The 23,521-nt window shown below is 44.4% G+C and overlaps 1 protein-coding gene across 5 annotated transcripts in view; it reads left to right on the top strand.

Annotated features, from left to right (window-relative positions):
* LOC144607758 (ATP-citrate synthase) overlaps positions 1 to 23,521 on the top strand; it is a 64,652-nt gene that overhangs the window by 39,255 nt on the left and 1,876 nt on the right. For all 5 annotated transcript variants that reach the window (XM_078424804.1, XM_078424808.1, XM_078424805.1 and 2 more), the window contains 13 exons: positions 712 to 880; positions 1,983 to 2,087; positions 3,139 to 3,335; positions 4,030 to 4,111; positions 4,991 to 5,101; positions 6,371 to 6,498; positions 6,781 to 6,874; positions 7,689 to 7,843; positions 11,036 to 11,186; positions 16,793 to 16,936; positions 18,039 to 18,152; positions 20,102 to 20,184; positions 22,515 to 22,591. In XM_078424804.1, coding sequence (XP_078280930.1) covers positions 712 to 880; positions 1,983 to 2,087; positions 3,139 to 3,335; positions 4,030 to 4,111; positions 4,991 to 5,101; positions 6,371 to 6,498; positions 6,781 to 6,874; positions 7,689 to 7,843; positions 11,036 to 11,186; positions 16,793 to 16,936; positions 18,039 to 18,152; positions 20,102 to 20,184; positions 22,515 to 22,591 — 1,610 coding nt within the window. The remainder of the gene's footprint in view (positions 1 to 711; positions 881 to 1,982; positions 2,088 to 3,138; positions 3,336 to 4,029; positions 4,112 to 4,990; positions 5,102 to 6,370; positions 6,499 to 6,780; positions 6,875 to 7,688; positions 7,844 to 11,035; positions 11,187 to 16,792; positions 16,937 to 18,038; positions 18,153 to 20,101; positions 20,185 to 22,514; positions 22,592 to 23,521) is intronic.

Here is a 23,521-nt window from a genome sequence, read left to right as displayed (position 1 = left end):
GTCTGCACGTTCTCCCCGTGAGAACATGGATTTCCTCCAGGTCGTCTGGTTTCTACCCACATTCAAAAGATATGTGGGTTGGTAGGTCAATTGACTGCTGTAAATTGCCTCAAATGTGTAGGGAGTGGCTGTGAAAGTGAGTAACATAGAACTACATGAGCGGATGACCGATGGTTGGTGTGGACTCAGTGGGCTGAAGGGCCTGCATTCAATACAGCATAGAAACCAAACTGAAAGGCATCAGTTAAATCTTGACTCCTCAATGTGTATAGGAGTCACCAATTGATGAGCAATTGCTTCATCTTCAATGCTTCCCATGCTACATGACTGATTCCCTGTTGACTGTTCTGCCACCATGATCTCCTGGCAGAGGTCACTAACTGGCTAAGCAGGAATCCAGATCTGGATTCCACACCGATACCTGCACACCATGATGTGGTCTGAAGGATCCAGCCACATTGGGGTAGAATTGAATGAATGAATAGGTTTATTGGCCAAGTATGTGCATATACAAGGAATGTGACTTGGTGCTCCGCTCACAAATGACAACACAAACATACAGTTAACAATTAACTGGATCTTACTTCAGGTCACAATATCAAACAAAACTCTGCCTGCACTTCTAAATCATAGCATTAACTGGGATATATTTAGCCTATGAAGTTGGAGTGTGCCATCTCGTGTTCACTGCTCCCTGCCCCATCTCCACAGGGGTGACCACAAGCAGAAGTTCTACTGGGGTCACAAAGAAATTCTCATCCCTGTCTGGAAGAACATGGCCGATGCCCTGAAGAAGCACCCAGAGGTGGATGTTCTCATTAACTTTGCCTCCTTGCGCTCAGCCTATGACAGCACTGTGGAAACCATGAACTTCCCCCAGGTTGGTGTGGCTATTATTCACTCTCGATTGCTGTAATTAACATGTGAGCACCAAAGCTGCTCTAGATTTTTTAGCATTCCCATTTGTTCTTTACAATTGAGGTGCAGTTGACCTCCACAGATTCTTTAAATCTTACTCCCGGGAATGAGACCCTAATGACACTTCCAAACCTTCACTCCACCTGAGATAGCTGAGAAGAGCAGGATTTTTTTTTCCTTTCATTGCTGTTGCCCGACAGTTTTTTGTACATCGTTGACAAAGAGTTTGTATCACAGACACAATCTTGTAAATAAATTGCATTTGGTTTTATTCATTTTCTTGAGAATCCTTTTTCAGAAGGATCTTGTATGCTGAGCTAGACAATGAGATGAATTTCAATTCAACCTTTTTTATTTTTGTTGAATCCATTATTAATTATCTAGTGAAAGGCAGAATGCATTTGGGGCCGACAGTTTGTTGGTTTCTCTCCTTCCCCAGTTTCCTGCCAACACAGTTCTGCACACATCGATGAGCTTGGATAGTGAATGGCAACTAGAGGTTTCAGAGGGTGTTGTAACTGTGGACTTTAGAAGGTGTTGGGATGCTCTGTTCCGAAACCACTTCTTCAATAGTCACCATAGGAGTCATTAGGAACAGTCTATGGCTCCTTGACATTTTTCGGGTTAAAATTCCAGAACCAGGGGCCACAGTCTAAGAATAAAGGGGACTGAGGTGAGAAAAAACTTTTCCACCCAGGGAGTTGTGAATTTGTGGAATTCTCTGCCACAGAAGGCAGTGGAGGCCAATTCACTGGATGAATTTGAAAGAGAGTTAGATCGAGCTCTAGGAGCTAGTGGAATCAAGGGATATGGGGAAAAGGCAGGCACGGATTACTGATTGTGGATGATCAGCCATGATCACAATGAATGGCGGTGCTGGCTCGAAGGGCCAAATGGCCTCCTCCTGCACCTATTTTCTATGTTTCTAAAATCAAGACCATTACAAATGGAAAACCGTTGTAGTTTAGAATGCCGCCGTTTCTGCACCCAACACCTTCCCAAGGAGTTTGAGGTTGTAATTGTGACGGTTCATTGACACGTACGTGCTCTTCTGTGCACTGTAGATCCGGACAATTGCCATCATCGCCGAAGGTATCCCTGAATCATTGACAAGGCGATTAATCAAGATGGCAGATGAGAGAGGTGTCACCATCATTGGACCAGCAACGGTAATGAATTATTCATTCTTCTGGGGTACGTGGTTCTTTGTGGAGATGATGAGATTATTGGGATCAGGGATTCTTTTAAAGAGGAAATAATAGGAAAAAACTCATAAATGGTGAGAGATTAGATCCATACAAACCAGTGGCCACCCATTCACTTTAATCCTGTCTCCCAGCACTTAGGCTGGTTTCTTATTCACATAGTTCAATTATTTCAATCACCACCTAGTATTTTACATTGAGTTCCATGATCAGCAATGCATTCAGTTGTCTCTCCTTTGGCACGTCACTGGAGAATGATGGTCTCTCGGGTGTTTCATGTGTCCATTTAATGCTGATAATCTCATGCCTTTACAAGCCAGCAGATTTCAGCTGAAGCAGGAATCCAAGATACTTGGTGTCTCTAGATAAAGAGGAAATGGGCAAAGCAGCCACATGATATCTGCAATGCTTAGCTGATATCTACTGAAATTATGGTTGAATGGCTTGTCAGCATTGTTCTGTCTAAGCATGCTTTTGGAAGTGATAGGTGGTGGGGAATGCCCAGGAGACTACACAACACGATTCAGTCCCTTTGTGACAGGAGAGAAAGAAAATGGAAAAGCACTATGTTCATATAACAGACCCAAACATTGGGACCTCATTGAAACATACAGAATAGTGAAAGGCTTGGATAGAGTAGATGTGGAGAGGATGTTTCCACTAGTGGGAGAGTCCAGGGCTAGACTCGGAATTAAAGGACATTCTTTTAAGAAGGAAATGAGGAGAAATGTCTTTAGTCAGAGGGTGGTGAATCTGTGGAATTCTTTGCTACAGAAGGCTGTGGAGTCCAAGTCAGTGGATATTTTTAAGGCAGAGATGGATAGATTTTTGATTAGCAGGGGTGCCAGAGGTTATGGGGAGAAGGCAGGAGAATGAGGTCAGGAGGGAGAGATAGATCAGCCATAAGTGAATGGCGGAGTAGACTTGATGGATCGAGTGGCCTAATTCTGCTCCTATCACTAATGACCTTATGACTAACATGCCTTTCACAGCTAATTTAACGTTGGCATTTCAGGTGGGTGGCATTAAACCAGGCTGCTATAAGATTGGCAACACCGGGGGAATGCTGGATAATATCCTGGCCTCCAAGCTGTATCGTCCCGGCAGTGTGGCGTATGTGTCTCGTTCAGGTGGAATGTCAAATGAGCTGAACAACATCATCTCCAGAACCACTGATGGTGTCTATGAAGGAGTTGCCATTGGCGGTGATCGGTAAGGACCAGAGTTTGGGGACCTGTGGGAGTTGCACTTGTGACCCTTCATTAAAACCTGTTACTAACTTATCCCAGCTAACGTACTGGTTTAGTTGCGACTTGTTTACTGCTTATTAAATGCTCTTGGGTGGCAACACTACTCTGCTGCACAGTTATCATTTGGTTCATGTAATGAAAGGTAAATGTAATGAAAGGTAAATGATCAGTGTAATGCAGACTTTTGTCACTTGGTGGTGCTGTAGAACAGCGTGCTGTAACACTGGAGAATCACTAGAATGAAAGTTTCTGCTGGAAACGCTTCCTTCGGCCCACTGTGTCCATGCGGTCATTTATTTTAAACCCATTTACCCTCACTTGGCCTGTAGCCTTCTCTGTGTAAGAAGGAACTGCAGATGCTGGTTTAAATCAAAGATAAACACAAAAAGCTGGAGTAACTCAGCAGGACAGGCAGCATCTCTGGAGAGAAGGAATGGGTGACGTTTCGGGTCGAAACCCTTCTTCAGACTGAAGAAGGATCTCGACCCGAAACGTCACCCATTCCTTCTCTCCAGAGATGCTGCCTGTCCCTCGATGAGTTACTCCAGCTTTTTATGTCTTTCCCCTTATAAACTATCTCGATGATTGACGGACAGTATTTTCTCAAATGAGTTTTGATCTGTGATTAACGGGTGTTATTTGCCTCTCCTCCACAGGTACCCAGGATCCACATTCATGGACCATGTCTTGCGTTACCAAGGCACACCAGGAGTCAAGATGATCGTTGTTCTTGGTGAGGTAAGTTTCCCCGGGAGAAAGCAATGCGGTACTCGGGTGGGTAGTGGGGGGTAAGCCATGATCAGCCTTGCACGTCATAAAGGAATTAAGATATAACTGGTTGCATCTTAGCATTGTACTGGTGGCACAGGTGGATGTTTGAGTTATAGTCATATGCTGGGTATTAAGGGGAATATTTTGCCCCTTCATAAGAAATAAGTAATAGGAACGGAATTAGGCATTCGGCACATCAAGTCTACTCCGCCATTCAATCATGGCTGATCTATCTCTCCCTCCTAACCCCATTCACCTGCCTTCTCCCCATAACCCCTGATACTGGACGCCTTAAGTGCAGTATAGCACAGTGGCACAACATGTAGAGCTACTGTCTTAACCGTGCCAGAGATCCTGACCTGGGAATAATGAGGACCAAAACCATAGGGTTTAAGGAAGGAGTAAGAGGTTTAGCTGGGTTCTGAGGAATATTTTTTTCACCCAAAGATAATCTGGTGGTGGAGGCAAAAACCAAGTCCACAGGCCAAGTTCTGGTAAATGGGATCGGAATTAGAAACATAGAAAATAGGTGCAGGAGTCGGCCATTCGGCCCTTCGAGCCAGCACCACCATTCGATATGATCATGGCTGATCATCTAAAATCAGTTCCCCGTTCCTGCTTTCTCCCCATATCCCTCGATTCTGTTATGTTCCATAACATTATATTGATGGTACAGGGTGGATTGAAGGGCGTGATATTGTGCCGTAGACTCTGGTTCTATCTTTGACCTGATTTCAGTAACCTGATTGGCTCCTATAAACTTTAAAACCAGGATACTGGAATTCTACAGATATATATCACAGTTTGAAGATTGAAAAAAACATTCTAACCAAAATCTCTCTATAGATTGGTGGATCTGAGGAGTACAAGATTTGTACAGGGATTAAAGAAGGGCAGATTACAAAACCAGTTGTTGTTTGGTGCATTGGTACATGTGCTACGATGTTTGCCTCAGAGGTAAGTGTTCGTCATCACAGATCTTCTGATAACCTGCTGTAAAGGTGTTAAACAAGTTTGGGGTGAAGCCAGGGAAGTCTTTTCTGCTTTCCTGCTTTCTACTGCACAACTGCCAACAGCTGGGCTATCATGTGCACATGGGTACTGGTTGCAAAAAGGTTATTTAGATTTTTATGTGGCCAAGTTTGGTGAGATGATCCATATCCAGGTTGTCCAGCTGTGACTTGAAGAGTGACAAGGTTGGTGCACATCTGGTGGTATTGGGAAGGCTGTTCCACTCTGGGATAGTCCATGGATATAGTGACTATAGGGAGCTATTTTTGTTTGCTCCAATTCTAGTATAAATATAAATGAAGTGACCTGAGGACTGTCCTGTAAATATCTGGGTATTGGATTGAATGAAGTGAGATATGTTACTGGGGATGATGCCATGAGTCTCCGTGTAGACAGTACATCGGCGGGCTTTGGTGCGTCTTGACTCCAGCAACTCCCAGCCAAGGCGATGTAACACATCGGAGACGCTGGACTCTGTTGGGTAGTCGCCACAAACAAAGCGTGCTGCCCACCTTTATGTACATACATCACCACAGCTGTCCGACTTGCTCCTCACTTGCGGGCTGAGGGTGGTTGAAGGAGGTTTGCTTGGTGTGACGTGAAATAATTGAAACAGAGATTTAGAAATACTCGGCCGATTTAGGCAGCTTCTGCCGAAAGAAAAGCAGATTGCTAAACTTTCATCGGCAGCCCATAAGAATCAACTGAACCGCAGTTCTGACTTTGACCCGAAACATAAACTCTGTTTCTCTTCTCACAGTTGAGCCTTTTGTTTTTATTTGAGAAAAAGCTGCAAGTAGGTTTTCAATAGATGGCAAAGTAGGGGGAGGGATTATTAGTAGCATTAAATCTAAGGAAAAGGGTTCTAAATCTTGATAGAAATTGCAGTGGGCATGCGGATTGGCCATGCTTCAGAATTTTAGGCTGACAAATGAATTAATTCTAAACAAAAGCTTACACACTGATGGGATTGAGGTAAATGGACTGAGTTAGTTCAAATCAAAAGGGCTGAATGGCCCACTGCTACTTCCATTTCTTACAATAATCCCTTGAGATACATTTAACTGGTATAGAAGCTTGCTAAAGCCTGTGGTGAAGTGTACCAAATAAATCCACTGAATACTGTTGATGTTCTAGTCTGGGTTTATAGTTTGTAGCAATGGTAGTAACTTCTTGCTACTTGTCCACGTACCAATCTTTCGTGCATCCACACAGGTACAATTTGGTCACGCTGGTGCCTGTGCTAATGAGAACGCTGAAACAGCAGTGGCAAAGAACCAGGCTCTGAGTGAGAGTGGCGCCATTGTGCCAAAGAACTTCGATGAACTGGGCGAGGTCATCAAGTAAGTGCTTTGATTTTGGGGTGCTCCAGAGGCAGCAACTCAAAGGGCATAACGAGGGGTATAACAGGCGGGTTCAGCAGCAAGTCTATGCCTGGGAACTCCACCGACACGGTCGGAGAGAAGCGAGGGTGAGACTCGGAGGCTGGACTTACCGGCACAGCAACTGGACCAGTGATATTCAAGGGAAAGGAGGGGATGGAATGACGTTGTAGAATGTGGAGCTGTGGACTGAGTAGTCGTCAAGCATGCTGCTGTTTGAGGCATCTTTCTTTGATTTGACAGGACTGTCTATGATGACCTTGTTGCTGAGGGTGTGATCGTACCCACACAAGAGGTTCCTCCTCCTACTGTCCCCATGGACTACTCCTGGGCAAGGGTGAGTGCTTAGCACAGCCAGTCACTGTGTTCAGAATCTCCCTTCACTTTGGTATTTCCATTGATAATCTGAATTATTTATAATGGCTGCATGTTGTTTGTATTATTTTAATGCAGTGATTATTCGATGGGGCAAAGCACCTCTCACCTGCCCCAACCTTTGCTAACAGTGGGAAAACTCTGCAGTATGCATGTTTCCACTTGCCAGCAGCCAGTTGCTGTTGATAAATGTCACAATATGTGCCTAATTCCAGATGAACATGCGTCATCTTGGGCTACACAGTGATGGACTTTGGAAAGTCTACTCAAGCAAGTGATCTATATAAAATGATTAATTCCATGTCCCCAGAGGCCCATCTTGCAAGAAACATCATAGTCTCCCAGATAATGAAGTACAGTTTTTAAATAAACACTGGGAGCATAGAGTGATACAGTATGGAAACAGGCCCTTCGGCTCAGCTACACTAGTCCCACCTGCCTGCGCATAGTCCATATCCCTCCAAACATGTCCTATCCATGTACCTGTCTAACTGTTTCTTAAACGATGCAATAGTCCCAGCCTCAACTACCTCCTCTGACAGCTTGTTCCGTACACCCACCACCCTTTGTGTGAAAAAGTTATCCCTCAGATTCCTATTAAACATTTTCCCCTTCACCTTGAACCTATGTCCTCTGGTCCTCGATTTCCCCTACTCTGGGCAAAAGACTGTGCATCTACCTGATCTATTCCTCTCATTAGAGAGAGTTTAATTGCTATAACTGCTTTAGTAAATGCAAACCAGCTGGCCTTGTTCTAACTTTGAGTCTGTTTTCAGGAGTTGGGTTTGATTCGAAAACCAGCTTCCTTCATGACCAGCATTTGTGATGAGAGAGGCCAGGAACTGATCTATGCAGGAATGCCGATCACCGAGATTTTCAAGGAGGACATGGGCCTGGGAGGTGTCCTGGGTTTGCTCTGGTTCCAAAGAAGGTGAGCTGTACGACACGTGCCACTTGTATCTGTGATCCGAAAACTGCCACGTGGTGGCCAATGTGTTTGTTGAGGGTCCTGATGAGACTGCATTTATTGTCTATTCCTAATTGTCCAAAGATGGTTGCAGACTAACAACAGTTTAAAAACTGAGTGAGCAGATTACTTTAATTGGTAGCAATTAAGAAGCAGCTATGCATTTCCATACAGGAAAGGGCCAGGCTGCTTGGCGTGACTGATGCGATCACTGATCGGTCTAAATAGCTGTTCTGTTTGTAACATTTCTATTGAAATTAAGCAGTTGTTTTAAATAGGCTGGGATTTGTTCAGAACCCCTGTCCCAGTGCTTTACACCCCATTGAGTAGTTTTACGGTTTAGTTGTTGCTGTTGGGTGATGATGATGAGATAATGTGCTGGGGATGTGAGCAGGATAGGGATAACTCTCACCCTATTCTTGCTGTGCTGTTCTACAGCTGCAGCCTCTGTGCAGCATCTCATTGAAACAAGTTATATAGGTGCTCTTCGAAGGTATTTATTCACAAAATGCTGGAGTAACTCAGCAGGTCAGGCAGCATCTCAGGAGAAAAAGAATGGGTGACGTTTCGGGTCGAGACCCTTCTTCAGACTCACACAGTTGTGATGGGGCTTATAAACGTGTATACATGTTATAATCTGCCGCTGTCCTCTTGTTTCTATCCCTTAAACTTACCTCTTTGACCAAGATTTTGACAACTACCAAAATCTCTAACTACCAAATTTTGGTTGGCTGCAAGAAATCCTTTGGGATTGTCAAAGGTGCTGTGTAAATACAAGTTGTAAATCCAATTTCTTTTGTCGGTCAGCATTTAAAGGTGTGTTGTGGGAAGGAACTGTTAGCAGCAGCAGGGCAGAGGCCAAGCAGTAACCATGTACAGTGTAGAACACTCGTTCATGAGCACTGGCTCTGTGAAATTAGTAAATGTTTAATGCCACCTTTTGAACATGTAGCACATGTAACATTAAAGCAGCTGTATTCTGCTGGACTAAAGAAATTGAGTTGTTTGAGTACAAATTAACAAAGCTGTAAGCAAAGATACTGGAGGAACAAGATGGACCACTCCGTTGAAATCGCCTATACTGAAGTGTCGTACGCAAAGGAGCGTAATGTCCGCCATTTTAGTAGGCAATACCCGCCGTTCCCTCTGCCTCTCGCAGTGTAATCAGCGTTTTGGGGGAACAGTATGTGTGATGACACCATGAAAATGCAGAATATATCTCATCCATCAATTCACAGATTTTTGTTATTTTTCTTTTAAAATGTTTCTGCAAGTTTCTGCCTACTAAAATGGTGCCGTGACATACTACAGTTTTTAGGGTCGAGTGGTCTATCTTGCACCTCTAGTATCTTTGGCTGTAAGTAGGCTATACTGGATGGAACCCCAGCAATCTTCCATAAAATTAGATGCAATTTATCCCTCATCTTCCAGCCTGAGGGCAGTTTTGTTTAGGATGGGATTTGGTGGTTGGAGGAAGTGCAGGTGTTGTAATAAAGAAACATAGAAACATAGAGGAGGCCATTCGGCCCTTCGAGCCAGCACCGCCATTCATTGTGATCATGGCTGACTGTCCCCAATCAATAATCCGTGCCTGCCTTCTCCCCATATCCCTTGATTCCACTAGCCCCTAGAGATCTATCTAACTCTCTTAAATCGATCCAGTGATTTAGCCTCCACTGCCCTCTGTGGCAGAGAATTCCACAAATTCACAACTCTCCGGGTGAAAAAGTTTTTTCTCACCTCAGTTTTAAATGGCCTCCCCTTTATTCTAAGACTGGCCCCTGGTTCTGGACTCGCCCAACATTGGGAACATTTTTCCTGCATCTAGCTTGTCCAGTCCTTTTATAATTTTATATGTTTCTATAAGATCCCCTCTCATCCTTTTAAACTCCAGTGAATACAAGCCTAGTCTTTTCAAACTTTCCTCATATGCCAGTCCTGCCATCCCAGGGATCAATCTCGTGAACCTACGCTGCACTGCCTCAATTGCAAGGATGTCCTTCCTCAAATTAGGAGACCAAAACTGTACACAATACTCCAGATGTGGTCTTACCAGGGCACTATACAACTGCAGAAGAACCTTTTTACTCCTATACTGAAATCCTCTTGTTATGAAGGCCAACATTCCATTAGCTTTCTTCACTGCCTGCTGTACCTGCATGCCAACTTTCAGTGACTGGTGTACAAGGACACCCAGGTCTCACTGCACCTCCCCCTTACCTAACCTAACTCCATTGAAATAATAATCTACCTCCTTGTTTTTGCCGCCAAAGTGAATAACCTCACAAATGTAGGAATGTACAGTTGCAAGGAGCAATAAGCCACTACTGTTGAGGTGGTTTGCTGTACATTTTAATATTAAATAGCTTCTTCAGTGTATGGAATCTTGTCCTTGGAGGAGTATGTTTTGGGAAAAACAGAACTCTCCCTGTGATAACACTATAGCTGGTTTTAAATGAGAACTGACAACAAAGGACCAGATATTGCTAGGCATGAGTTTGTGAACAAATGATTTGAGTTCTGAAACTATTAAAGGTGGTGGGGGAGTGCAGCGGTTACTACTGCTGGCTTGCAACTTCAGAGACCCGAGGTTTGATTCTGAACTCATGCGAAGCTCATGTTGAGTATTTGCAGTTTCTTGGGGAACTCCAAGCGGGTGCTTCAGTATCATCACATGACCCAATGATGCAGGGATAGGTTAATTGGCTCCTTCCTGTAAATTATCCTTTGGTCTGGGTTAATGGCACCATGGGCAGTTGGTGGGCATGTGAGAGGGAATCAATGATATGGGTTCAGGAAGATAATGTGGAGGGGGTGGAGTTGGAACTATTGGATATGGAATTCTGGAAGCCAGCATCGATCTAATGGGTTAACTGGCCACTTCTATGTCAGAAATATAAGATACATTTGTTTTAGATATACAGGTGCTCCTCGACTTAAATCGGAAATATCGTAAGTTGAAAATGTATTTAATACACCTGATTGCAGCCGTTGCCCAGCTTTTTCACCATCATAAAGTCGAAATATCATAAGTCGAAGCATCGTAAGTCGAGGAGCATCTGTAGAAGATACTATTTGTTTATTCAATGTCGTTGTTGATGCGTTTTTGCCTCCTTGTGTGTGTGTGTGTGGTTTTAATCGTGCCTTTCCTTCAAGGTTGCCTAAACCAGCGTGTCACTTTATTGAGATGTGCCTGATGGTGACGGCTGACCATGGGCCTGCCGTCTCTGGAGCCCACAATGCCATCGTGTGTGCCCGAGCAGGGAAGGACCTGATCTCCAGCCTCACGTCCGGCCTCCTTACTATTGTGAGTCACTGCACATTTACACATTGGTGTTAATCAGTAGGTTGTGAGCAAATGCAGAGATTTTAATCCGTGCACCTCTGTTTTCTATTTTAAATTAGGCTTGTAAGCACTAAGACAGGATTCAAATTTAAAAAATGATATATTAAGCTTGGTGTCAGCGTGGATCTGAAGAACTCAGCTAGAGAGGTGGTTCTAACTGCTCTTCGTTACTTTCCCAGTAACTGCCTAAACCCATTTGCCCTAGGTGTGGAAGTACTGTATCTATCAGATTACTGATCAGCATTACTGCAGTCAGTTCTAACCTTCATGCTGCCAAAAGCCGTCTCCCCAGCTGACAGTTTTGTGATTTAAAATTAATCTAAATTGGAAAATATTAACTAAAGAGGATTAGTTTTAGGATTAATCTTCTGAGAGGATTAGCAATGTTGCTGTAATGCTGTTTAATTGTTTTCCTCGTGTGTGTTGTTTTCCCTCTCCTTGCCCAGAATGTGTTCAACCCCCCGCCCCTCCCCATTTTTCTCCTCACAACCTTCCGTCACCCCTTCTGGTTACCACAAGTGGGCAGTGCTGTACCGTTGACAATCCTGTTCTGGGACTGCAGTGAGTTGGAGATGTTATACTGCCGACCAGTGGGCATGTCAGGTTGAGGAATATCTCTCAGTGAGCAAAATTGTCAGTTCATGTAAATGACAGGGCTGTGTCTGCAAACACTGCTGTAGGGGGTCACTTCCTGGGAATAAATCCCACCAGCAGTTTGGCCAGGACCAGCCACATCAAACCTCTGGCCAAGAAAGCACTCCAATGCCTGTATTTCCTTGGATAGACACAACAAGCTGGAGTCACTCAGCGGGACAGGCAGCATCGCTGGAGAGAAGGAATAGGTGACCTTTCGGGTCGAGACCCTTCTTAAAAGCTTCGGAAGTTTGGCATGTGCCCAACAAACCTCACCAACCTTTACAGATATGCTGTTGAAAGCATCTTATCGGGATGCACCACAGACAGCTCCATCCAAGACAGCAAGCAATTGCAGAGTTGTGGAAGTAGCCCAGACCGTCTCACAAACCAACCTCCCTTCATTTGACTTCATCTACACTTCACACTGCCTGAGCAAGGACCAGTGACACACACTGCCTGAGCAAGGACCCGTGACACACTGCCTGTGCAAGGACCAGTGACACACTGCCTGTGCAAGGACCAGTGACACACTGCCTGTGCAAGGACCAGTGACACACTGCCTGTGCAAAGACCAGTGACACACTGCCTGAACTAGGACCAGTGACACACACTGCCTGAGCAAGGACCAGTGACACACACTGCCTGAGCAAGGACCAGTGACACACTGCCTGTGCAAGGACCAATGACACACTGCCTGTGCAAGGACCAATGACACACTGCCTGTGCAAGGACCAATGACACACTGCCTGTGCAAGGACCAATGACATTCCAGTCACACCCTCCCATCACCCTTCCATCAGGCAAGAGGTACAGAACTTTGAAAAGGCACACCTCCGGATTCAGGAATAGTTTCATCACAGCTCTTATCAGGCAACTGAACAGTCCTCATCAGCTAGAGTGCGGTCTTGACCTCCCATCTACGTCATTGAAGACCTTTGAACTATCTTTAATTGGACTTCAATGTTATATCTTGTGCCAAATGTTGTACCCTTTATCCTTTATCTGTGCTTGTGGATGGCTTGATTATATTAATGTATAGTCATGTTGACTGGAGAACCAGCATGCAAGCAAAAGCGTTTGACTGTACCTCGGTACATGTGGCAATACTGAACTGAACATTGGCTGAGAATGCACTACAGGGAGTGTGCTGCTGATGCTTCCAGCTTGGATTGTATTTAATTCGTTAACCATAAATCTCTTGAAGGGAAGTGGAAGTCGTGTTGGCATGAGTAGTATTTAATTTATTCTCTTCATTCCTCCAATAATGCATCGTTACACCCCATTCAGAGACTGTTATAAGCCTCTCTCGCCCTGCTTGTGGTAAGGCAGATCACTGTTCCATTCTACTGCTGTCTGCATACAGGCAGAAACTAAAACAGGAAAAACCGGTTTCCAGGGTCATATATAAATGGAACAATGAGGTTGATGAGGCCTTACAGGACTCCTTTGACACAACTGACTGGCATATGTTTGAAGACGCAGCAGAAGGCAATATCAACGAATACACAGACTCTGTCTTAGGCTACATAAGTAAGTGCATTGATGATTTGGTTCCAAAAGACACCATCTGCACTTACCCAAATCAGGAACCCTGGGTCAGACGGGAAATCCGTGCTAAACTTAAAGCACAGACTACTGCCTTCAACTCAGGCCACCTCAACGCCTACAAGGTAGCCAGATATGACCTCCGGAAGTCCATCAGGAAAGGCAAGAGAGACTACAGAAACAAAGTGGAATCTACCTACTACAGCTCGGACTCCAGACGCATGTGGAGTGGATTACGCTGCGTCACAGACTACAAAGGGAAAAACAGGAGCACTGTTCGGCCTACCACATCGCTCTCGGACGAGCTTAACACCTTTTACGCCCGGTTCCATGCAGACAACACAGCGCCCACCATGATGCCAAAGGTGTGCAGGGGGACTACCACACTGTCCTTACAAACGGCAGACGTGAGGCGGTCGTTCAAAAAGGTCAACGATCGCAAAGCTCCAGGGCCGGATGGTATTCCAGGGCGGGCCCTCAGAGTGTATGCTGATCAACTGGCAGAGGTGTTCACCAACATCTTCAACCTCTCTCTGAGTCAGTCTGTGGTTCCCACCTCCTTCAAAGCATCCATCATCATCCCTGTCCCAAATAAACCAGTAACCCCCTGTTTAAATGACTACCGTCCTGTCGCACTGACATCAGTCATCATGAAGTGCTTCGAGCGACTAGTCAAAACTCACATCTGCTCCTCTCTCCCTGACACCTTGGACCCTCTTCAGTTTGCATATAGACCAAACAGGGCCACGGACGATGCCATCGCCATGGCAATACATACTGCACTCACCCACCTGGACAAAGGAAATACATATGCAAGAATGCTCTTTATTGACTACAGCTCGGCATTCAACACTATTATTCCCTCAAAACTCGTCCCCAAGCTCCTTGATCTTGGACTGGAGACCTCCATCTGCGGATGGATATTCGATTTCCTGACGGGCAGGCCCCAGGTGGTGAGAATTGGCAGCCACACCTCTTCCTCACTGGTCCTCAACACAGGCACACCACAGGGCTGTGTGCTCAGTCCTCTCCTGTACTCCCTGTTCACGCACGGCTGTACTGCTAAGCACAGCTCAAACAGCATCCTAAAGTTTGCTGACGACACGACCATCTTGGGCCTCATCACAGACAACAATGAGACGGCCTACAGAGAGGAGGTAAAGGCACTAAACAGCTGGTGCCAGGAAAATAACCTCTCTCTCAATGTCAGCAAAACTAAAGAGATGATCGTGGACCATAGGAGACAATGGGGGAGTGGACACCTCCCCATCCACATCGGTGATGCTGAGGTTGAAAGGGTCAGCAGCTTTAAGTTCCTCGGTGTGCACATCACTGAGGACCTTTCCTGGGCACTGCACAGGGACACAATAACAAAGAAGGCCCACCAGCGGCTCTTTTTCCTGAGAAGACTGAGCATGAACGCCAGCATCCTCACAAACTTCTACAGATGCACCATCGAGAGCCTGCTGACGGGCTGCATTACAGTCTGGTAGGGGAACTGTTCTGCCTACAGCCACAAATCACTACAGAGAGTGGTGAAGACGGCACAGAACATCACTGGCAACTGTCTCCCGGCCATTCAGGGCGGCACGGTGGCGCAGCGGTAGAGTTGCCGCCTTACAGCGAATGCAGCGCCGGAGACTCAGGTTCGATCCTGACTACGGGTGCTGTACTGTAAGGAGTTTGTACGTTCTCCCCGTGACCTGCCTGGGTTTTCTCCGAGATCTTCGGTTTCCTCCCACACTCCAAAGACGTACAGGTATGTAGGTTAATTGACTGGGTAAATGTAAAAATTGTCCCTAGTGGGTGTAGGATAGTGTTAATGTGCGGGGATCGCTGGGCGGTGCGGACTTGGTGGGCCGAAAAGGCCTGTTTCCGCGCTGTATCTGAAATATGAAAATAAATATGAAATATTTTCTACCGGCGGTGCCTGCGGAAGGCACGCAGCATCATCAAGGACCACAGCCACCCAGCACACAGGCTGTTCTCCTTGTTACCGTCAGGCAGACGATACAGGAGTATGGCTGCGTGTACCACCAGACTTAAGAACAGTTTCTACCATCAGGCCATCAGGCTTCTGAACGCATAAACACATTTCACATCATATATGTTGATTATTTTTAATATTGTCTTTTTACCTTACTGATGTCATTTTTTATCTTGTTTATCCTTGGAATATTACTGCTGAGGTGACCCGTTGTCTTGTCAAATACATTTCATTGTATCATTGACCCTGTGCAAACCTACATATGACAAATAACATTTATTATTATTATTATTATTATTATAATAGTGGAACAGTGGACCAGCTGGGAGAGCTGCTGCCTCACAGTACCAGAGACCAGGGTTCGATCCTGACCTCGGGTGCTGTCTGTGTAGAGTTTGCTCATTCCCCTTGTTATTGTGTGGGTACTCCGCTTTCCTCCCACATCCCCAAGATTTGTGGGTTAATTGACCTCTGTAAATTGCCCCACATTGTTTACGGAGTGGATGGGAACGCGGGATTACATATGCAAACAGGTGATCAATAGTCAGCTTGGACCCAATGAGCCAAAGAGTCTGTTTCCATGCTGCATCTTTCAATCAATCAAGAGGGAAGGGAATCCAAGGAATGGTGTGTATTAACAGTGAGAGTGAAGAGAAGTTGTAACCTTTTGAAAAGGATACAGTTACTCATAAGATAATCATTAAACCTGAGGCTGATGTCACTAGCCATGTATCCTTGTATGCAGAGTGCAGCATTCAGGCCTGCCGACTACTGTATCTGTCTCTGCGCACACGTGGACTAACTGGGCAGCAGGTTGTGTCTTTGGTTACCTTTGCTCACTGAGCCCAACCATACACTGGGTCAATGGAGTTGCTCCTTCATTTTCTTTTGGAAGAATGAAGTTCAATCCTATAGGAAGTTCATTGTAAGAATGACGTTCAATCCTATAGGGAACTGAAAATGGAAGTGCAGCAGATCCTCAAAAGGTCGGCAGCATCTTGAGAAAACAAAGCAAAGCTAACATTCTTAACCCTTGAAGAAGGGTCAGAAGAAGGGTCTCGACCCAAATGTCACCTATTCCTTTTCTTCGGAGATGCTGCCTGACCTGCCGAATTACTCCAGCGTTTTGTGTCTAACATTCTTAATCCTTCCTTGGAATTGATGAAAGACCTTTTGATTGTTCTGATTAAAGATTACTGATCTGAAAGTTACCTTTCACTTCTCTCCACGTAGGCTCATGGATTAAAATCATTTTGTTTTGCTTGCTCGTGGAGAATGTGCCTTGTGTGTGCTGTGTGGATATTTTGGTAGTTTTTTTCCGCATATCACGATGGTTAGTTGGTGAATCGCTGAGTAGATGACCGTGAATACCTGTGACCTAAGCTGACTGTCCCTGCAGGGTGACCGATTTGGAGGGGCGCTGGATGCAGCCGCCAAGCAGTTCAGCAAAGCCTTTGACAGCAGTCTCATCGCGATGGACTTCGTCAATAAGATGAAAAAAGATGGAAAGCTGATCATGGGGATCGGGCACCGGGTGAAGTCGGTGAGTTTTCTGATCGATTTGTTGCCGTGGTTCAGACCCGATCACTGCTGGTTGCTACCGGGTCCTTAATTTTGTCCTTAATTTGTATACAAATACTATCATGACTTTCAGAACTTCCCAAATCCAACTAAGCACATTTAGGAAAACGTTGTGCGGAGAAAGATTTGTGGTGTGTGTTGATCAATAAAATTGCGATCAGCCTTCCATTTATTTTTAATATAGCTCTTGGGGGAGGAGGTCTCGAGTTGTAGATTTGACACTTACAGATGGTGGTCTGCCTTGATGTGCAGGGCGAGCATTGCTTTAATCTGAACAAGCAGTTTCAGGAAGATTGGGACTCGGAAGGGACTTAAGTTCACAGTCTTCTGGCTCTGGCAAGAGTACCACCCAGCAAGGCTCAGTCGACACAAACTATCTGGGGTCAACCATTGCTCAGGACCAAATTAACGATGTAGGAATTCTGTGATTGGCCTTTCCACCATGGAATTATGATGGGAAAATCCTGTGCTGCTGGTTGGGTGTCCAGGAATATCTCATTGCAATCACCAGAATGTGCACGCATCTGGCAAGAGTAGTTAATAGAATTGGCATAGTTGTGATGGAACAGGAGACGGTCACTTGCTGTGTTGACTGCTGCTTGAAAAAAAACTCGTGCTCAAAGTTTAGCCAAGCATTAGATTCAGAAGAAATAAAATCTTAAGACCTGAACTAAGGTTTTTCTAGATAACCGTCTTAGTTTTTTTTTGATCTCCAGAGGTACCAACTTGAACTTGGTTTTGTGCAATGGACCCAGATTTCAGTGCAAAATAAGTGGTTAGCCATTCAGGACTGAGGTGAAAAAGAAGGCAGCAAATTTTGGAATACTGTGGTCGAGGCAGATGTAGAGGTTCTGTCATTTAAAAAGAAAAAGTTCTAATCAAATATCTAATTTAAAGGAATCCAGGGATAAGTGGTTTGCACAGGAAACTAATACAGAGACAAAACCCAATCATGATATTATGGACCAAAGCTGGATGGTCCATTGCCTCTATTCATTCTGTTAAGTTTATATATTTGTATTGTGGGTTGTGGTACTTGATTAATTAAACTCTTCTGCTTACAGATTAATAATCCAGATATGAGAGTACAAATACTGAAGGATTTTGTGAAGCAGCATTTCCCAGCTACTCCTCTCCTCAACTATGCCCTGGAAGTGGAGAAGATTACTACCTCCAAGGTATGGAACTACTGTATACAAGTTTAGTTTAGAGATGCAGTGCGGAAACAGGCCCTTCCACCCACTGACCAACGATCCCCGCACACTAACGCTAGCCTACACACACTAGGGACGATTTTACATTTACACCAAGCCGATTAACGTACAAACCTGCACGTCTTTGGAGTGTGGGAGGAAACTGAAGATCTCAGAGAAAACCCACGCAGGTCACGGGAAGAACGTAGAAACTCTGTACAGACAGCACCCATGATCAAGATTGAACCCGGGTCACTGGTGCTGTAAGGAGGTAGCTCCCTGTGGATGTGCAGCAGCAGAGCGACTGCCTTACAGCACCAGAGACCAAAGAAACCGGGCAAATAAGTAACAACTGGGACCCAAAAGTGGGGAAAAATAGATGGCAGATGGCAAGTTGTGATTAGCGGCTTACCACAGAGATCGGTGCTTAGACCGTTATCAACTAGATGGCCAAGTGGTCCAAATGTAATTTTGACAAGTTTGGTGTTGATTTCAGAAAAACTGTGGGGTGAGAAAGAGGAATGTAATGAAAGTTACAAAGGGGAGCACAGTGCAAGAGCATACTAAATATAATATAGGGTGGAAAATACGATGTTATCCACTTTAGGTGCACAAAAATCAAAAAAGCAATTTGAGCCATTGCGTTCACTCGTGAAAGAGATCGACAGATTTCTGATTCGAGGGATAGGGGACTCGTGGCAGAGGTAGAATAGTCAGGATCCTCATGAATGGTAAAGCATGTTCAAACCACCAAATGGCCAACACGTGCTCATATTTCTCATATTCCTTTGTTTCATTTCTTCTATTGATGATTTAGTGTTACGCTAAATGGATTACATATTTAAAACTCAATTCTAGAAACTCAATCAATTAGCGTTTATAAAAGTGAAATGTGAGCTCCAGTTTTGAAACATACCATTTATTTAAACTTCTCCAGAACACAGTTGCTTTCCATTCATTATTCCGTTTCCTCTTGCAGGATTTTATTTAACTCTGGTTTAGAACTTCATTTTGCATTCATTCTGTGGTTTTGAGTTACATACGTTGATACATTGCAGAAACTGCTGCAATCCCAAATGGGATTGTGTAAACAGCTCACTTGAGGCAGTTACATGTAAAATCTTGGCATGCTTTCACTGAAATAGAAAATGCATTTAAAAGAGCAGGCGTGACCTGTATTCTCTAGAGTTTAAAAGAATGTGAGGTGTTTTGTTGAAAGTTGCACGAGGCAGGCAAGTTTCAGGGAGGGTGAGCAGGGAACACAGTTCAGAATAAGGGGTAGGATATTTAAGACTGAGCTGAGGAGCAATTGTTTCACCCAGTGGTTGGTGAGTTCGCTACTCTAGGGGGTTGTGGAGGCTCAGTCATTGAGTTCACTCATAAAAGAGTTGGGTAGATTTCTGAATCAAGGGATTGTGCCAGAAAATGGCAGAGGTAGAATTGTCATGATCTTCATTTAGAATTATTCTCATTTGAAGATTTTTATTTGGAGAGCAGAAAAGTACAGCCCACAATGTCTGTGAATATGGTGCCAAAATAAACTAATCTCGTCTGCCTGCACATGATCCATTCCCTGCGTATCTGAATGCCTTACTTTAGTGGAGTCAGGATAAAAATTGATTACAAGCTAATCCAGTGTATTTAAAATGATGAATTTAAGTTGATTCCCCTTTTGGCAAGATGGTTTCAGAGCGTGCTAGTCCCAGAACAGGATCTGCTTTCATTCTTACAATCCCCCCTCTCTTTTAAATCTTTATTTTACTAAAAGTTGTACACATTATCCTTTGTCTGTACATGGTAAATGGCTTCATGTTATAGTCTTTGACTGGATAGGCACAGACTATGCAGTCTGTTGGCACACAACAAAAGGCTTTTCACTGCACCTTGTACGTGACAATAATAAACCAAACTGATAATACTTTTTTTTGTTTCAGAAACCAAATCTTATCCTGAACGTTGATGGTTTTATTGGTGTTGCTATGGTGGATTTATTAAGGAACTGTGGTGCATTTACCAGGTGGGTATTATGTAATTTTGTAAAGTACATATGTTTAGATATGGGGTGACACCGGGTAAAAAAGGCTTGCATTTTTATACCACTTCTCTCCTGGGGATGTTCCATTATGTTGTAGTCATTGTAATATTTTGAAGGCTGCATTACTTACTATAGTGCCCAATTTAACCACAAGTTCTGGCAGATTCCCTTTGATTGGTAGCTGCAGATGAGGAATAAATATTGACCAAGTGCGATGAAAGTTTTCAGTTTTAAATGTCATAGACAATAGGTGCAGGAGTAGGCCATTCGGCCCTTCGAGCCAGCACCGCCATTCAATGTGATCATGGCTGATCATTCACAATCAGTACCCCGTTCCTGCCTTCTCCCCATACCCCTTGACTCCACTATCTTTAAGAGCTCTATCTAGCTCTCTCTTGAAATCATGGGACTATTATGCCTATTGATTTACATTGTGGCACTTCCTCTGTGCTAAGTGTTGGCTTGGAACTGTGCTTGGGTTTTTATTCCTTTTTGTAACCCTGTTTAATTTGGACTGGAAGGTCAAGACACCATTTTCTGATGGATATAAGTTTAGACAGAAATTAACAGGGTAAAATGGGGGGCATGATGACGCAGCAGTAAAGTTTCGCCGAAGACACGGGTTCGATCCTGACTAGGGGTATGGAGTCGGTACGTTCTCCCCGTGACCTGCATGGGCTTTCTCCGAGATCGTCGGCTTCCTCCCATGCTCCAAAGACGTACAAAGTTTTAGGTTAATTGGCTAGTTATAAATGTAAATTGTCCCGTGTGTGTGTAGTATAATGCTAACGTGTGGGGATCGTTGGTCGGCGTGGACTCGGTGGGCCGAAGGGCCTACTTCCGCGCTTCTCTAAACTAAACTAAAACGGCAGGAGTCTTGTTAGGACTGAGGTGAGAATAAATTATTTCTTGTGTTTTTTAAATGTTTGGAATTCTCCACCTCACAGGGGGTGCAGGTGCTCAGTTGTTATATATTTGAGATGAATTGATTGAGATAGAGGTGGGAAAGCTAGTGGCACTACGTTAGCATGGTCTTTGCAGGTTTGAGAGACTGTGACCATTGCTGCTGATTCTGGTGGTGAAGCTATTTTGTTCCAGGCTGACATTGCTCGATTCTGGGCTGTTAATGAGATCACAGGTCATCTTATTGTACTCTTGCAAATTAGTTTGTGATTTGTAAATTGTACAATGATATCTTACCCCGTATGTCAAGCTGCTTAAAGCATCCATCCTATGGTTATTTTGGTGAAGTGCAGTGTATGTACTGGAATTCATTCAGAGAATATATAGGACAGGTTATGTAGGAAAATAACTGCAGATGCTGGTACAAATCGAAGGTATCACAAAATGCTGGAGTAACTCAGCAGGTCAGGCAGCATCTTGGAGAGAGGGAATGGGTGACTTTTCGGGTTGAGACCCTTCTTCAGACTGCCCTCTCTCCTAGATGCTGCCTGACCTGCTGAGTTACTCCAGCATTGTGTGATATATGGGATAGGAGTAGGTTCCTGACAAGCAAGGGGGTGATGGCTTAGTTTAGGTAGAAGGGAATACAGAGTTGGGGTTACAGTCAATCAGCCATGATCTTATTAATTGGAGAAGAGGCTTGGGAGACCAAATGGCCAAATGCTGCTGATTTTACTGCATCCCCCATTTCCAATTCGCGGGCCCATTCCCTAACTGTGGAATTGGATGTAAATGGGACTGCACTTTGTGATTTTTTTTTTTCCACTGCTTGGATCAGTTGTTTCCAATATCTACAAAACCAAATGGTTGTGGATTGATGTTTCTCTATGAAGTTTCATGCATTTATGTGCTGAAATCTCCCCCACCATCCAACCATTTTAGTTGTGAAGCAGTGAACAGTGATCTTCACAGAGACTAACTAAATACACACAAGCTTCATCATCTGATCAAGCTTCATCATTGCATCGTATGAGAGGCGCATTCCCAATCTCGTTGTACCCCTGTACAATGACAATAACGATATATATATATTATATATTGGAGACTTAAGAAAAGCTCTCTTGACTACAGTTTTAGTGCCTGGAATTAGTGTCATTTTCTAATGGTTCATGGGACTTTGGTACCAGAAGGCAAGCTACCTTTATTATCAGCAGTAAGGTGAGATATTTATTGGGCCATTGATGCAAAATGAAGTTTTTGCCTCAAATTAAAACACTTCAATGATTACATCCCTTTATGGGTTTCTGCTTCTCTGTCTCCATAACCTCATCCAACCCTGTCCCTGACCTCTTGCCCCAGCACCCCATTGAGATCTTTGGCTTTGACCAAGTTCTGACCGTTCTTTGCAGGGAAGAAGCAGATGAGTATGTGGAGATCGGTGCTCTGAATGGAATCTTTGTTCTCGGACGGAGTATGGGCTTTATTGGTAAGTTAATTTGAATGGTTAAAGTGACTGCAGTGAACCGTGCATTAACCTGTTTAAGGTAGACACAAAATGCTGGAGTAGCTCAGCGGGTCAAGCAGCATCTCGGGGGAGAAGGAATGGGTGACGTTTCGGGTCGAGACCCTTCTTCAGACTTGTTTATATCTGTTCCCTTGTAAATCTTATCTTTTCCATAAAATCTATGCTCTTCCCATTTAAGAAAGTTATTCAGATCTTTTTTTCCTTTGTCCATCTATCACTATTGTGACTGCTCATTTAGTCCACAGGCACCATATTTCAACTATTATTTTCTCCCTTTCACCACTTGCCCGTTGACCCCATGCCTGCATGTGCTCCCCTGACCACGTGGGTTTTTGCCAGTTCCTACAGCCTCCTCCCACATCCCACAGATGTGCTGGTGGGTTAATCGCTGACTGTAAATTACTCCTGAGTGAGAAATAAATGGCGCAAGAATCAGAGGATGGTTGATGGCACATGAGAGAGGACAAGTTGCTTGGGGTTCGGGGGAATAAAGAGGGATGTAGGGCTGCTCTGATGGGCTGCCTTGGACTTACCGAGTAAACCCCTGCCTCCTAACTATGACTGGGAGTTTGCTCCTACTGCATGGCCCCACAACAGCACTGCATGGCCCCAGAAATGCAGAGATAACCCCTGCTTCGGCCCAGCAGATCACACTGAGTTGCTGACACCTACTTGTGACTTTTGCAGCAGCTTATTTTCTTTGAAGAAAATATCTGAAAAAAATGAGCACAGATTGCAAAGTGCAAACCTTTTTGTTCCCTTCCAAGGTGACTGGAAAGTCAAACCTACTGCCATAGTAGGTGTAGCACAGAACTGCAGATGCTGCATTACACCAAATATAGACACAAAATGCTGGAGTAACTCAGTGGGTCAGACAGCATCTGTGGAAAA

Source organism: Rhinoraja longicauda, chromosome 29 (assembly GCF_053455715.1).
Source record: "Rhinoraja longicauda isolate Sanriku21f chromosome 29, sRhiLon1.1, whole genome shotgun sequence".
In the NCBI taxonomy this organism is placed as follows: Eukaryota; Metazoa; Chordata; class Chondrichthyes; order Rajiformes; family Arhynchobatidae; genus Rhinoraja; species Rhinoraja longicauda.
This window is presented reverse-complemented; position numbering and strand designations above follow the sequence as displayed.